Source organism: Peromyscus californicus, unplaced genomic scaffold (genome assembly GCF_007827085.1).
Source record: "Peromyscus californicus insignis strain IS unplaced genomic scaffold, ASM782708v3 Scaffold_5__1_contigs__length_169319896, whole genome shotgun sequence".
Taxonomy (NCBI): Eukaryota; Metazoa; Chordata; class Mammalia; order Rodentia; family Cricetidae; genus Peromyscus; species Peromyscus californicus.
The window spans coordinates 168,976,937-168,993,899 of NW_026294573.1; the positions used below are offsets into that span (position 1 = coordinate 168,976,937).

At 42.9% G+C, this 16,963-nt stretch overlaps 1 protein-coding gene across 10 annotated transcripts in view; it reads left to right on the forward strand.

Annotated features, from left to right (window-relative positions):
- The window catches only part of Eya1 (EYA transcriptional coactivator and phosphatase 1), a 148,409-nt gene extending 137,300 nt beyond the window's left edge, over positions 1–11,109 (forward strand). For all 10 annotated transcript variants that reach the window (XM_052717817.1, XM_052717819.1, XM_052717818.1 and 7 more), the window contains one exon: positions 9,123–11,109. In XM_052717817.1, coding sequence (XP_052573777.1) covers positions 9,123–9,203 — 81 coding nt within the window. In that variant the 3' untranslated portion in view covers positions 9,204–11,109. The remainder of the gene's footprint in view (positions 1–9,122) is intronic.
- The last annotated feature ends 5,854 nt before the right edge of the window (positions 11,110–16,963 follow it).

The following is a 16,963-nucleotide window of genomic DNA, read 5'->3' on the forward strand; positions in this document are numbered from 1 at the left end:
TATCATAAGGACAACATCTGCCTTGCTTGAAGCACTGGAAAGGAGAAGGTGGCCATGACCATAAAAGCCACTTGAAGACATGCCCTGTGGCCCAATACTGGTGTCTTGGTTTCTGCATCTGTAATTTGAGCATTCCCTTAGCAGAAACTATCTCCTTTGGCATCTTGTTGCAGTTCTTAAAGGAGAGGAGCCCAATCCCTTACTCAACACTCAGGGTCTTTGCAATCTTTACAACTTGTCTTTCTGGTCTTTCCCCGTCCTTACCCAACACTGCAGTCACATTCATCTGGTGACTGGCTGTCTTAGTCCATTTTCTGTTACTATGGCAAAATGCTTGAGATTGGATCGTTTATAAGGAACAGATTGGTTTGGCTCAGTTCTGGAGGCTTGAACATTGAAGAGCATGGTGTCAGCATTGGATGAAGACCCTCTTGTTACGTCATAAAATAGCAGAGGACATCCTCTGTGGACACAGGGCAAGGTCTTTCTCCATCATTGTAGAAAGTCTATAATGTCACATTGCTCCTTTTTACACACACTGCCCACTCACATCATGAGCTCGATTTAACAGATCCTAATTACTGCCTCCAGTTCCCACCTTCCATTAATATCACCATAGAAAATTCCAGATGATTTCTAACATGTGACCTCTGGGAGACATATTCAAACATTAACACCTCTCTTTTGCCGTGCCAATTTACATTCCTCCAGAATATTTTTCCCAAATCCTCTGTCATTATCTGGCATGTTTCTCAAAACTCATGTCATACTTCTTTCATTTTTAGGATTTTTCTTTATAATAGTGCTCAATTATACTAGAACCGGAGATATTGTAGTGGAAATAGCTTGTTTGCCAATCCAGGTTACATATGACTTCCAGCTCTGCTGTCCATTTATTCTGTGACTTTGAACCACTTTCTTAAGCTTTCCATTTCATTTCACTCTGTCTCCCCAGTGGGGTTATCACAACACCTAGCTCCTTAGCCTCTCTGACCAAGTAGATCCACTAAGACATGTGGATCTTAATAAGACTTTGTGACTCTCACAAAGACAACAAATGACAACTAGGATTACACAAATAATTATGAATGTCTGCTTTGACAACAGTGATCTTGGGGTGGAGGTCTTTTGTTAGAGACTCTACCTTCAACTTTCTTATTTATCTCTAAATCTTGGTACAGTTATACTCTGTGTTTCTTCAAGGACATCTTATCCTGACATGAATAAAGCCCCTCCTTTCCCCACAAACTAATTCGTAGGAGTCTGTTTTCCCCACCATGATGGATACAACATATTCAGTTCTTTTGCCTTTTGTCTAGTCAGAAATGGCACACAAAGTTCCAGGTCTCAGATGTAGCACTGACTGTCAGGTGTGACATGTAGCAGCCTTTTCATAATCTCTGAAGATGGCTTCCTTCACCTCAAGTGACTCTGAATTCCAATAAGAGCACAGATACTGAAGATGCCACTGATGTGCTTGGCACTGGCCAAACCACACACACACTTGGCCTGCTAATGCTTGATAGGAGCCACAACTGTTGCTGGGTACATTTGTCGGCCTAGACTAAACTAGAGTTCCCCAAACTCAATCCTGGAAACTGAAGAAAAATGGTTGGTGGGAATCCAAACTCAAGTTGTCCACCTTGGAAAGTTTCTGGAATTTCCAGGACATCCCTACACAGAACCTCCCAATGGCCATAAGGGCGTGGGAGAAGAGTTGCCCCTTTGAGCAATGTGGCCCTCCTGAGCAATTCACTCTGCTGTGGCCCTAAGCCAGCTTTCCAACTGACCACTGAGCTGGGTCTTCCAAATTTTAATTTCAGGAGAAAGTTACCAGAGTGTGGCTTTCTGGTTTGTGTTTCACAGGAGGAGGGATGTAAATGTGTTCACATAAGATACAAAAGCAGGTAAAATCCCACTGTGGGCATGTCTCTTCCTAGGTCTTTCTGAGATGTTTCTGAGATGGGTAGATCTGGTGAGCACAGCATGGAAGGCAGGAACTCCTGGTCTGATGCAATAATTCAAAGGTGTTATAAGACTACATTTTCTGTCTTCGAAGGGCAGATAAAATTATCTCCACTATTTATCTTTGGACATGTTATTTTTTTATTTTACACCAAAAAGAAATTAGGTACCTACCGGCAATGAACATTCTCTTTAAATTTTTATGAATGGTCTTTACTTTGATTTTTGAGAGTGAATGAATGTATGTGGTAAGTGAGGTGGGGGAAGAAGCTCCTTGGACCTTGTGACCTGCTTACGTGTGTATAAAATTGCCAGCTTTCAGAAGGTTAGATTCTCATACCTTGCAAAACATTGGAAACCATGTGTAACAGACTACATAGCCTTTTCAAGACAGTGTTTGAGCTAGTTTTTAAAAGAAACTAATTTTTAAGTAGCAATTCTTCGTATATGAAAGAAGAGACAGGGACCTCAGAATTGGTGACATATGTGAGTATCTTTCAAGCTGAGTTGTACCCCGAAGCGAGGACTATTTAATAATTAACTTAAAGGGGGAAAAGAGTAGAAAGGCACAGTGTCGCTTGTAAGATAAACACATAGGCAAGGTCAAAGGAACGACGTGACTGGAAATGGCTACCCACACTGGGCCCAAGATCAGAGCCTGATTGGGAACATGGGGCACCGGCTCTAAAACTCCTTCCACAGCCCACCCCCATTTTCAGGTACTCCCCTCCAGTATCTCATTACCACTTCACAATGATGCTATAGAGAAGTGTCCTCTTTGACCCATTTGACAGAAAACAGACTCATTGGGGCCTGGTGACACATGCCTCTAACCCCAGTCCTCACGGGATGAAGCAGGAAAGTGGGAGCTCCAGGACAGCCTGGACTAGAGTAAGAGCCTATCTCAAAGAACCACAACCAAACCAAAAAAGAGAGAAAGAAAAAAAAAATGGCTGAATCAGATAGCAAGGTATTGACCAAACTGTGATTTGAAGCCAATGCTCCTTCAAACTATAAACTCATTCCAAGCGTGCTAATATTTCATTTTTAAAAAGTTATACGGCTTGTTAAGATTCCATGCTGGGTACATTTGTTTCTTCGTTGGGTGAGGTAGACACCTACACAGGTGTCTCCTTTCTCCTTGTTGTACACGGTGGTTGTTTTTTCACTTAGCTGTCTGTCCAGGCAGATGTTTGCATACAGGTATCTAGAGCTCGGTTCTGCCCATCCTACCCAGGGACAGCGTTCTCCCTCTAAACCACGCCATCATTCTGATATATTAGTTACCAAGTGGTTGAAAAAACTAAACAGAATTAGCAGCGAGCAAGCGCCCCTCCCTGGGAAGGTCTGCACATTTGAGCATTCACATCAAAATCATAACATGTTTGCCTTTCTTCAAAACCAATTTTAACGGCTTAGCTGGCTTCTCAGTTTTCTGTGTTCTTTTAAAAGTGCTGCTGCATTCTCTCTTCATCCCTGTAGAGAGATGTCTTTTATCTGCCTAAATCATATTCTTCGGCTAGAGAGGGCCCTTCAAATCCAGAAACCGGTAAGCTGTTGTCCAGGCGCCCCTTGCTGATTCTTCCATTAATGCAGCCAGATTTTCCTAAGTAATTCAGTCGAACTCCATAATTTGTATCATGAAAAGTACTTCCTTGGAAATGAAGATACAACTTGGCTTGATTGAGCTAATTAAGCACGGGTATAACTTTAAAAATCAGAATGATTAAATAGTGATATCTAGTTTTTATTGCTAGATTAATTTTTTTTGGAGACCCAGTTAAATCTTCAATGAGTAGTAGGTAAAAATGACAAGCACCCATTATTCTCTGTTCTGACCAAGATTTCATTTAAAAGCTGTCCCTTTTAAATGTGCACTCCAAAACCTGCTGAGATCCAAAATTAAACCGAGTACCTGGCCAGTAGTGCCTCATTTTAAACTCTGGAGAAAGCCACCTTTGTTGGAAAAGAGAAAAAAGAACACATTTGTAATATAATCTAATTCTTTGTTTTTTATTTAAGGGGGACACAGAGATTGGACACTATGTAGAGATTAGTTTATTATTGCAAAGTTGTTTGTTCACACTTAATTATCCCATCCTGCATGCTAGGTCTTGGCTCTCTTTGCCTAAAGCAACAGTCCTCAACCTGCAGGTCATGACCCTCTGGGTGTTGAAGGACCCTTTCTCAGGAGTTGCCTAACACCATCTGAAAACACAGAGATTTGCATTACAATTCTAAACAGCAGCAAAATTACAGTTATGATATAGCAACAAAAATAATTTTAAGGTTGGGGTCACCACAGCCTGAGAAACTGTATTAAAGGGTCGCAGCATTAGGAAGGGTGAGAACCACAGGCCTAAAAGGAAGCAGAGATACAAGGACTAAATGCGCAATGCTGGGCTGTGTCTTTACCGTGCGCTGTTAGAGTCATCAATCTTTTGAGGTCTCTTTATTTACAACTGCAGAATTATTTGAACCTCTGGATGCAAGCAGTCATGTGTGCACAGCTCAGATAGGCTTTATGTTTTTGAAACACAGATGGTAATTCCGCGTATTTTCTCTGCATTTCCTCTCTCACTGAGCAGTCTGTCCTGGCAGCTATCTGTACCAGAACACAGAGCGCTGCATCACTAATCCTTTAAGTGGCCATACCAGTGTGCTACCGTGTGGATGTGCTATTATGATTTTCCCAGCCCTTTGGGGGTTCTAGCGTTTAGTGCTACAAGTAGATCCTCAGTGAACATTCTGTGAGTACATTCTTGAAAGTGCAATATTTGTGCCAGCAAGGAAAGGCTCTTCTATTATAGGAGATTTTTATTAATGCATTTTTATTAATTGTGCAAACTTCAGTTTCCATGGGAACAGCCATGCACATGGCTTTTTTATATGATGGATGTCATGTGTGACCAGAAGGAGTAAATGTAGACTTTCAGAGGGAAGGAGATTTGAAGAGTTGTGCCAACAAGCAAGAAGAGCAGGAACGACATGTCATTGTGTTCCCCTTGGGACATACTCTGGTCTAAAGACTCCCAAGCCTATGCTCCTTTAGGCTTCGTTGCCCACTTCAGCTCCCCCTTGTTAGGGATGATGAGTATCTCCATTTCCATCAGACACATCCTGTCCCTCCCGGTGTCTGACCTCACCAAATGAATTCAGGTGTCCCTCAGGCACTGACCACTCCAATGCCGCTCTTTTCTGTGTGTCTCCTGCCCTGCATACTAAGGACAAGGCAGTTTTCTCTGTGAGGAGCTAGTCACACCTCCAAATCTCCCTTTCTCTGGCCCCTGAATAGTTTTAAGTCCCTCCTTCCCTTTGTTTTGAGGCATTCAGCAAATATTAGGCTCCCTTCCCATTCATTTACAAGATAAAAATCTAAACTCCTTCGTTATATTCTCAGAGCAGGCTCCCTGAAAAGCGTCCTTCCTTCTTAGTCTGTGTAATGAACAGACCATTCCAGCCTGTTGACATTCCAGGCTAATTACAGAAGATGCTTCCTGAACCCCTTTTATCTGGTCACCATCACCTTTGTGTATCCACCCAGGAGTCCCACCCTTGCCCATCCCCCCCATCTTCGTTCATTCTTCCAACTCTGGGTATCCCAGCTTGCTGCTGAGCCTCCCTGTCTTTGCAGTCATCATTTTTGTTCTTATTTTCACAATGCCTCACTTGTGATGAGATGGTCCAGTCGATCTGATCTGCCTTCTCGGCCCAGTGGTCCTGAGCCATGGGGGCATGCTCTTGTGTTATTGGTTCTCGCTGCAGCTACAGTGATCCGCGGGTAATGGCCTTTATTTTAACTCTAAACTTGGAAGCAACCACGAATCATTTACACTAACTAGTTCATTTACTGATAAACTGGAGCCCTGGGAAGATGGCGCCGTAAAGGAACCTCATTGGGTTAATGGGGAGGAGTTGAGCTCAGGCTTCTCCAAAGCCATGTGCTTCTCTTTTTTTCTTTTGGCACCCCTTTTTTTTGGTTTTATAGAAGAAATACTTATTGTGGATGCTGCATAGAGCCCCTCTGCTTCTATGAGGACAAAACTGCTCACCACAGCAGACATCACTATCCATTCTTCCTCTGAGCAGATGGTGCTGAGGCTGGAGATGATATTCTCAGTGCAGCTGTCTCTAGGATCTGTCAGCTTTCATCCAAAACCTTTGACAGGTTTATTCCCAGGAGCAGCTTCGATGCCCCTACACTGAGATGAGCTATCTTATACCACAGGTGTAGTTTTCAGGGTGCAGCTTGGTCTGGGTTTATTAATACTCTAAGGAGTAAAGTTCCTGGTATCTCAATGCTAGAAAACAATCTAACTCAGGACTCTGAATAATTCCTTCTTTTTAGATATTGTTATTTGAATTTAAAGCTAAGCAGTCTAAGTGTGCTCTCGCTGGCATCCAGTACACCCAGAGGTGATTTTGCAGCCTATAAATCAAAGTGCCTATTTTGCAACTTAACTTGTCAATGGAGTCACTGGATTTCTTTTTTTCAGTTCCCTTTTCAACGTCTCTGTCACTCATGTCATTCCTCACACCACAGTGTAGCAGTAGCTTTCAGATTTGAACTGATGGTAGTTGTATGTAAAGGGGACTTATCTGAGGCAAACACACTTCCCTCCAGAGCACTCAAGCTCCCACAAGTAGTTTATGTGTTTGAGAAGGTGGATGTTCTAAAGCTTCTGGCCGGCCATCTAAAGAGCCTTCAGCATGCTACTAGCCTCCTGAAGTACCTGTACGTAATAAGATGAATAGAGATGAGCAGCTGCTCTGGAGAATGGATCACTAACAGTAGCATAAAGAAGTGTCTGGAGAGAGGGCTCAGCACTTAAGAACACTTGCTCTCTTGCAGAGGACCTGAGTTTGATCCCCAGAATCCAAGTGAAATGGCTCACAATTGCCTGCAACCCGAGCTCCAGAGGACCCAGTACCCTTTTCTGGCCTCCAAGAGCGCCTGCACTTATATGCACACACCCACACATACACACATACAAAATTTAAAGTAAAACTTTCAAAAATAATAAGGTATGAAAAAACAAGTTAATTACAAAAACAAAGTTTATAAATATAGATACTATGGAGGCAGTTAAATCAACTACAGGTTGAAAATAATGAATAGCTTTCTTTAAAAAATTATGTATCTAAAATGAGTTAAAGATCCAGTGAGCATGCTGAATAGTACAAATTGTATATATGCATATTTTTGTATATACATATATCAAAATATAGTTATGCTTACAGTGGTTTATTGTTTAGTATTTTAATGTTAAGGGAAGAAGTGATTTATATTTATTTACATGGTTCTATAGTCTTAAAGTGTTCTACGATATGCAGGAATTCGTTCTATTAAGAAAAAGGAAGAAAGCTTTCTGTATGGCAGGTGATCAGTTCACCACCCTCCTCTGTGAATCGGTCACTCAAACTTTCCAGTATCTGCTATCAACAGGGAGAAACAGGGTTCTGTGTACATCGGCCTTGCCATGGTGCTGCGAGCTTGCAGCTACATAAAAAGGCCGCAAGGAACAAGGAGCAGAGCACGGTAGCATCTAAGCTTCAGACTTAGCCCAGCCCTGGTAGGAATCTTACTTTCGGTCCTTACCTGCTATCACTTAAACCTCTCTCTTCTCTTCCTTCCATAGTAGAATAATGATACTACCACTGAGTCACCTTATACACAGCCTGACAGAACAGCAGCCGATGCAGCAAAACTCACTATTGTCAATAAAGTGATTTAGAGTGTATGGGGCCTGTACCCTCTGGCTTTTCCAGCCAGCTGTATCTTTCTCCCACACCTAGTCAGTGTCAGTGAAGTTCTCCTTTATCTCCGTTATCTATGCCTCAAGCCGCAGAGCCATCTGGGTACCCTTCCAAATGGTCACCTCCCACACTCAGCTCAACTGTCCCTTTCTTCTTTGGGGTATTTCCCTAGTTCCCTACTCTATTAACACACTGAGGAATTCCTGCGTTTCACAGTCTGAGAGGGTGAGCTGGCACTGTCTATGTCTCAGACTCTTCTATTCCTAGACCATGGGCCCAGAAACACAAAAGATAATCTTTGTTGATTAAATAAATGAGCCATGGTACAGATTACAACCTAATAGTGCCAAGGGAGCTATCTCTATATCTGTGGAGATTTTAGGCATTCATTTCTGGACTATTCTCTTATTGACACGTAACAGAGATATATAGATGCCTGTCAGAAGACTGAGTCGGGAATGCTCAATATTAGAGTTAGAGAATGCAGGAAAAGACTTTAGCAGGTAATTTGAGCATATTAATAATATGAATATCATTTATAAATATATTAAATAATGTGTGCACCATTATATAACAGCTTCATGAGCTATATCAGACTACCTACAAATCTTTAAAATCCAGCTTCCGTGACAGATTTTCTACTTCTTATAAAATTTCCTCAAATTCTTCAGAACTATAGTTGTAAATCATACATCTGCCTCTAGATGATTGTGTGTGAGAGGAATCTGTTTTCCTGTGAAGAAAACAGAATGTTGCTCTCCAAGAAAGATCTTGCTGCCACGTAAATACTTCTTCAAATGCTTCTGAGCAGCAGTCTGCTCTAGCCTCCGTGGAAGGAGGTATACACCCTGTTTCCAGGACGACGGCTTTGTTCAGGGGTTCCCAGACACTTCTGTCTGAACTTGATCTGTGCCCTAATGGCTTAAACAACTGCAGACACACTCACACCAACCTTAGATGTGCATTTGCAGTTTTTTCCCACATGGAATAGTCATGAAGAAGAAAAGTTGCTCCATCTATGAGCAAGATTGTATTTAGAAAAAAATGTAAAATCCTGCCAACTAAGGAGAATGTTTCAACCCATGAAGTATAAGCTTTGTAAACTTTCAACATTGGCAACCACAAGGGACATATATCAAAGAGCACCGGTTTCTTTTCAGTGACTTTTATTTAAAGTTTGGAATTATCATTCAAGTCACAGTGGCATTCTAGTAGGGAGAAATGGATACTACTCTCACACCATTGTTCTCTGTGGTTTAAGTGTGTGTGACATGCGTGTGCTGGCTGGTGGTTTTTACAGTACTGAAATGGGGGTGAGCAGAGCAGTGTCTCTCTGAAGGAAATGGGAGGATTTATGTGGGTCAGGTTCTCTGTCCTTACCATATGTCTGCCCTCTGCAGCATGCTATGCCCTTCTGGAGGGTCTCCAGTCACTCGGACCTCATGGCCCTGCATCATGCCTTGGAATTAGAGTACCTGTAACAGCCTCATGCCAATTTGACACTGCGCAACTGCCCTGTGGCCAGAGACAATCCAGCAGGCCTCAGTCTTGTGTCAGTGCTGGACTGTGGAATGTACCAATTTCAACATATGGATGAATGACTGCTGTGGTCTTGACTGCTCCCCTCCAGGTTAATGGAGGACCATGTGTATTTCTTCAGAACAGCTGTTGACTCTAGTACTGTGAATCCAATGAAAATAAGCCATGAGAATGTTCTAGCACAGTGTGATGTGTCTTGGCTACATTAACTACATGGTTCAAACCTGTGAAGAAAAGACCTACAGACACTTTGGTTTTCAGCAAATGTGACATAAACAGCTTCTCCAACCCAGCAAACTTGATTCCACAACAGAGACTGAGATGTGTCTCCTGGACATCAGTGGAGGGATCCTCTCAAAGGTTTACTTTTTGGTGTCTCCTACCCAGGGCAATCTGTACGTTGCTACTTATTTATGAAAAGACTTTCAAGAAACAGATTTGCCGAAGTATAATTCACATACCGTATAATTCACCAAGACAGACTTCTCAGTATCAAACAGCTGAAAGGACAATAGTATAAGAAATAATCAATGAAAAGGCCTTTGCCTGACAATACAGCAAGTACTTTGAATTTTAGCACATTGCAAAGTAGTTTAAAGTATGTCTAATTTAAACATGTAAAATGTACATCACTGAGACAATCGTGTACAGAAAGAAGTTTTGGTGTAAATTTGTAATAATGGATGATTCTTTTACATTCTGTTTAGGGAAATGCTATTAGGAGGTAGAAATGCCTTCATAGGAAGCTTGGGCACAAACTCCTGCAGTGCCTTAGCTAAGTATTGGGTATAAATATTGTAGATAATGGATCTTTTTGATAATGTTATCTAAGACCAAAAGCATGAATGTCAAGTGTCAACAAGGATTTTATTTTCCCAATCTTTTATCCCATCAATTTTTCTAATTTTTTTTTAGTGTTGGTTAGAAGGGCCTTGATAAAAATAACACAGCAATTTCATAACTGAAAAAAATTTTAAAGTCTTCCGGCCCACCTCCCTTTCTCATTTCAACACTAATGTATTATATGTAACTACTTGGAAAAGAATGATTATTCGAATTCTTCATCCCACAGAAAGAATATAGATGATAGATATATTTTATTAATAAAATTAATTGGAGCCTAGCAGAGTTTTCATGTGCTCAGAATTATTATTGTGTCTGGGTTTTGTGTCTGGGTTTCTTATTTGTATCAAAGAGGACATTACCACATAGATGTGTCAGCAACACTTCCCGTCAGTCCCTCTGCTCAGTCTTTCCCTCCTCATTACCCACAGTGGGTGTGTCTGGCCATCATCACAAACACTAATGTTGCGATGTTGTTTTCTACTTATAACATGACAGACATAAATCTGGAGTGTGGGGGCTGATGACAAATGATCATGTTTGTCATGCTATAAGAAAGATTCTTCCAAAATGATGAATTTGTATGGGCAGGATTCTTTCTCATCTTGGACTTCGTGTTGCCATGAAATTATCCTTTGGATCAATTTTGTCTAATATTATTACTCTGGGTTTGACCTGGAGTAGCAGACAAACCACTCTACCCTTTCCTTTTCTAAAAGTCCATGTTGCTGCTAAAAATTAGTCATTGTGAATTCTCCAAATTGTTAAAGTGAATAATGGAATCCGTTTCCTGTCTCACCTGGCATAGACAGAAGTGGATGGTTTTTAAGCCTCTTCATTTGATGTTTCTGTACTCTGTGAAGACTAAAAAGACAGCTTTGATCTTGGCCTTACTGTAAAAGAAAAAAAAGGGGGGGGGGCTTTGTGTGTCCACAGTTGTGTACAGATTTTTTTCTTCATTAATTTTGTGTTTAAATTAATAAACTTGATTTGTGCGGGACTGTATGTTCCTTGAATGTCAGTATCATCTATCTGGTTTTGATTACATGGAGGAGCAGAATCTTGTTTGCATTAGAACCCTGCAGCCAGAGGAAGTCATAAGGACAACCTGGTGATGGCTTTATCAGTCCTTTAGGAACTGAACTGGAAGGCAACAGCTGGTTCTTTGATCATCACAGGGACTGGAGAATGGAAAAGCTCTTTATTTCCCCAGACCACCTCAACTGGATCCTCACTCAAATTTATCTATGATAGAACAGAATTAAACATAAATTATCTTGGATTGCAGAGCATAGATCTACCCACTTAAATACCTAAGGGAGAGCAATATGAGGCAGTTTCATCAAAAAAGAACACTCACAACATATATCTCTGTGATTTGCCAGATTAATCACTGACAGAGGGCTATAAAACTGTACAACTCACTTTCTCTTGAGAATTCAACCCGAGAAACACAACATTCATATATACGAATACATGACAACCAAACACACACAGTTGTCTGGCCCGTTCATCATCCCTGTGATGTAGATTTTTCACAGGCGCTCACTACACCAATTCACTTGAATAACTAGGTGTCCAATATGAAAGTGATGAGAGTCGAAGGGAAAATCTTTGAACAAGTAGAGGTGGGAAGTGATGGTATTATCAGGTCTTAGGTGAAGAAAGTATGAAGAATAGGCCAAGTGGGGGTTGTACACTCTGAAGACAAATTCTCTGCCACTTCTAACATGGCACCTCCAGCCCAACCATTTTAAGGGCTGCCCCCTGACCATTAGTTGAAGCTCAGATTTCTAGTAGTCCAGAGCCTCCAAATACAGCTTGTTCTTGCCTCTTAACATTACCTCTCTTTGCTGTAATGAACAGTCTTCTATACCTCTGGTTAGTACACAGACCAAGAATCCTACTTCATGTTTGGTCAGAACATTCAAGCATTCTAGCCTCAGTCCACCTGCACCACAGCTAGCCCTTTTTCATTGGCAAAGCTCTTTCCCCTAATACTACAAAGTGTTAGCTCCTTCTCTCGAATGTCTCCCCCACCTACCTCTGCCTTCATGGGCAGGCAGTTCAAAGTCTATGCCATAGACTCGCCATCCCATGTGGCACTGTGCTAGGCACTATGGGGCAAGATAACCTTGATCCAATAACTGACTTCATGGTAAAGCTGGTAGAAACAGATTGTGAATGAATTAGTGAGGGGGTAAGAATAAGATACAGTCAAGGTGGAAAGGCTCCTTGTGGAAACAAAGTTTATGGGTACTATTCTAAGTGAAGGAGGAGTCACTGAGGGGTAGACATGGGGATGTCACTGGATTTGGTTAATTATTGCAGTGATCATCCAGGCTGAGTAGAACATCGGCTGTAGTGAGGGTAGTGGAGAAAGAGAAGATGTGGCGGAAATGGTTATTAGGCCAAGGGAAGGCCATTGAGCAACGGTCTGATTAGAATGAGGATGATGGAAATCTGAAATCTGGGTTTTGTTTGTTGACATAACAATGGTCAGGCTGAATAAGATGTTACATGTAGGGAAAGTGAGTGAAATGTGTTCACCCACAGTGAAATGTGGGTGCACATGAGATAAAGAGGGTCATTATCTAAACCATTGTGAAACAGGGCATTCTAATGGTTTGCACACTGGATTCTGTGGGCTGCAATCCCAGCAGAGAAAAGCCAACTATTTAACCGAATTCTTGGTTGCCTAAGATTGGACTAACAATGAGCTGTTTCAAAGATTATAAGGGAAAACCAAGCTAATATTTACAAAGTATGAGACCACTGCCTAGCGGATTTTCTAATGTTACCTCCTATTATATGATGAGTTTGTATATACATTTTTTTCCTGCCCACATGAAGAATCAACTTCTCCAATACAGCAAGAACCCTATGGACATGCTCTGCATGGCTGGGTCTGGGCCTAGAAACAAGGTGAAAAACAGGCCCCTGCTCTTAAGCCTTTGGCTGGTGGATGTTAAAGAACTCACTGACATTCTAGAAAGGTCTCTGTGAGTGGTGCTAATGGAGACCAGCAGTAGGCTAGCCAAGGCTCCTACAACTCAAAGCATGAAGTTGGCCTGAGCAGAACTTGGCATAGAGGCAAGCCTGTCAGGCTATACTAGAAGAGTGATACAGCAGGCTAGACTGGGGAAGGGGTATAGCCAGCTGATAAAGGAGAACAAAACCCAGAACTAGAAGCCAGAAGCTTAAAGAATTGATGAGTAGCCAGGAAACAAAAGAGGCTAGGGTAAAATGTAGACTCAATGCTATTTAGAGGATCAAGACCACAGCCCCATCATGGGAGAAAGATTAGGAAAAATGAACAGAAACAATACTTAGGCTAGGAAAAGGCACTCTCGGCCCTTCTGGTGTGAACACTTCCCCAGATGGCTGCTTCCTTATGATGCTGGGGCCCAGAGCTGTCTAGTTTGGCTTGCTGTGCTGTGTAGATTATAAGACTTGTGTTAAATGCTTTACACTCAGGGGCTGCATCCTCCTCCCCATGGAAAGGTCACCATCAAATAAGGGAAAGTCATGACCTTAACACTCCCTGCTGGATCATGAAAATATCCTGAGCTGAGCTGTAAGGCCAGTCAAAGTTGGCTTTGTCACCTCGATGACCTGTCACTAACCACCAGGTTGAGTTAGAGTCCCTGTCCAGGCTTCAGGGCCTACATGAGCTCCTGTGCACTGTTAGTACACTTTCCAGTGTTTTCTGACTGTGTTTTGTCTTTAATTGAAAGTATTTTGTTCCTACAATATATTCTGGTCATACTCTCCTCTCCCCCGACTCCTCTCGGATCTTCCACCTGTCCCCAACTACTCAACTCCATGCTTTTTTCTCCCTCTTTAGAAAATAAGCAGGAAAAAAATGAATGAATGAATGAATGAATGAATGAATGAATAGAAAACACACAAGAAAAAAAGCATCCCCCAAAAAATCAGAAACCATAATATGCAAGCAAAAGACCACTAAAGTAAAAAATGCCCAAGTGAAGCAGTCTGGTACAAAATAAAATACCACTGAGTTCACTTTGTATTGGCCATCTACTTCTAGGAATGAGGCCTTCCAATAAGTGTGGCTAACATACCTAGTGAGACCTCACTGAAGAAAATTAATTTTCCCTTGTGAGTGGTTGTCAAGTGGAGAGGATGGGAGCCAGGCCTTTTTTTTTTTTTTCTTTTTAAACCCAGTGTCTCAATCCCAGGTCATTCTTTTGCTTTGAAATTTTTCTTCCAATCAACATTTACAAACGCAAGGTAAACAGACACATGTTTCCCAATGACATTTTACTTTGCTTTTCAAAACATTTGCATATGACATAGATGTTTCTCAATTCAAATCACTATAAAGGAGGCCATTTGCTTAACAGAACCTGGAGACAAGAGACACTGCTGGTCCACTTCAGATGCAGAAGGAATTTCCCTGCAGACACTGGCAGCATCAGTTACAACAGTCTAGCCGATCCATGCAGGGTCTTTTTCTGACCCGCAGAGCAGTGCATTCATAAGAGCACATCTTTCTTTTGGTGTCTCCCTGAGCATTTCCGGTCCCCTCCATTCTGGGCGATTATACAGACTGACAGGATGAGTTGCGGCAGGAGAAATGAAAGCGTTTGTAATTTAGGAAACCTCTGGCCCCGCTGACTGAAAGCAGGTTGTTTGTAAAAAGGAAATCCTGACCTCAGCTAACTGGCAAACTCTGTCAGAAGCAATGGAGGGAAGCGGAGGAGAAAGAACAGGACTGGGATTTTTATTGGCAACAGAAGAAAATGGATGCTCCGCCAAAGGAGGCGAGTTCCCCACTGGAGGACTAAGGCATCCCCAGCCCATGAATGTGGCTACACAAGAGTGAGGATCCGCTCCAAGAGCATGGCATAGTTACACCTGGGAGCTTACCACTCAGGACAATAGCTAGGTCCATCACCCTGCGGTGGGGTCCCTCCAATTCGCCTAGGTCAGAGTCCCTGCGCTGTGGGCAAGGCCTGGCTTACCTGCCCGGTCTTTATCCCAGCCTGACTCAAAGCACCGAGACTCCAGACCCAAGAGCTGTGAACTGGATGCTGCATTAGTTACTTTTCTCATTGTTGAAACAAAACACCCCAGGAAAGCCACTTAAGGAAGGAGGGGTTTGTTTTGGTTTACAGTTTGAGGGGAGTCAGGGTGGTAGGAGTGCGAGGCAGCTGCTCACACTGCATTCACAGTCAGGGAGCAGAGAAGGAGACGTACTGGGACTCCATTGACTTTTCTTTTAGTCAGCTGAGGCTCCAACCTGCGGAATCTCATGTCCTGCCTACACTTAAGGTGGATCTTCCCACTTCAATGAACTCAGTCTAGAAATACCCTCACAGACACCCAGAGGTGATTTTAGATGATGGGACTGCGCTGTGCCGTGTCTTTCTAGGAGCCCTTTCCTGACACCTGGTCCTCATCCTTGCCTCCATCTGCGTGCTCTCTACCCAGCAACTGGGCCCTGACCACGAAGCAGCCCCCGCAAAGGACAAAAGCCTCTGCACATTGAGTTCTGGTCTCCAGAGGTTCTCATCTTCTCTTGTGCTTTGGCAAATACCCCAGTTGAGCCTTGCCCATTTCACTAGTCTTATCTGTCTTGGGTCGTACTTGAACTGCAACTATTTGTTTGATCAGCGGCCAAGGAAGAGTTCTATTGATGGTCACCCGCCTGAAGAACAGGCCAGGATACTTTCTTTATTATTCCTTTCCAGTACATTCTACAAGGTGACATTCATGCTCCTGAAACCCTAATGATCCAACTCAACTTCCCCTACATGACTAAAGGAGTTCCTCTAAGGCAGTGGTTCTCAACCTTCCTGATACTGTGACCCTTTAACATATAGTTCCTCATGTTACGGTGACCCCAACCATAAAATTATTTTCATTGCCAATCCATAACTATAATTCTGCTACTGTTAAGAACCGTAATATAAATATCTGATATGCAGACGGTCTTAGGTGACCCCTGTGAAAGGGTCATTTGACCCCCAAAGAGGTCACAACCCATAGGCTGAGAACCACTGCCCTAAGGGGTCCTGTGCCCATGGTGTTAACAGGAATAATTGTGGTAAGAGGCAACTTGTGACGGGGACAGCACTGAATTTCAAGGAGGTGGGTGAACGTTGCGAAGAATTTTAATGTGTGATGGGAATCCTGAGAGCTCAGGAGTGAATGTGCCTGGGAGAACAAAATCTAGAGAGGCAATGGTTTGCTCGCTGGCCTATGTGAAAGAGAAACTGACGGGTCTCCAAGCCAACTCCCTGAGAGCCCCAGGAAATGGCCCCGGCTGAGTGGGAACCTCACTGGAAAGTCTTCCTTCCCAGTCACTCCCTCAAGCCTCTCTGTAGGCTTTGCTGCAATGTGACTGTTTCCCACACTCACTTTCCGTCAGTCGGCCACTGTCTCCACATCCATGCCGCTGGGTGTCCTTCCAAAGTTCTTACATGATCCTTGGGGTCCCCACCCTGACCCTCCGCTGGCATAGCAGTCTGAGGACACTCCTGCAGGATCCTGTTGGCTCCGGGGTTTGCTGCCTGATTTCCCCTGACACCCAGGTGCCCCCTCTCCGGACTTGTTAAGTGTTTGCTCCTCAAAGGTACTGGATGGTTCTCTGAAGTCCTGACTGCATCTGAATGTCACAGCCTTTGCGTGTGCTCTCTATAGAGAGGACTCTCTCCACTCTGGTATCCCCCAGCCTCCAGGATGCAGCCTAAGGACTGCACCCTGCATGTGCCTTTCTGGCCACTCCATGCAAGAGACGGCTGTCCCCAAGACCCCGGTACCCTTTAATCACAGAGCCCCTCTGTGAATTCCTTCCTCATGCTTAGATTGCCAGTTGCCCTGCTCTGGTTTG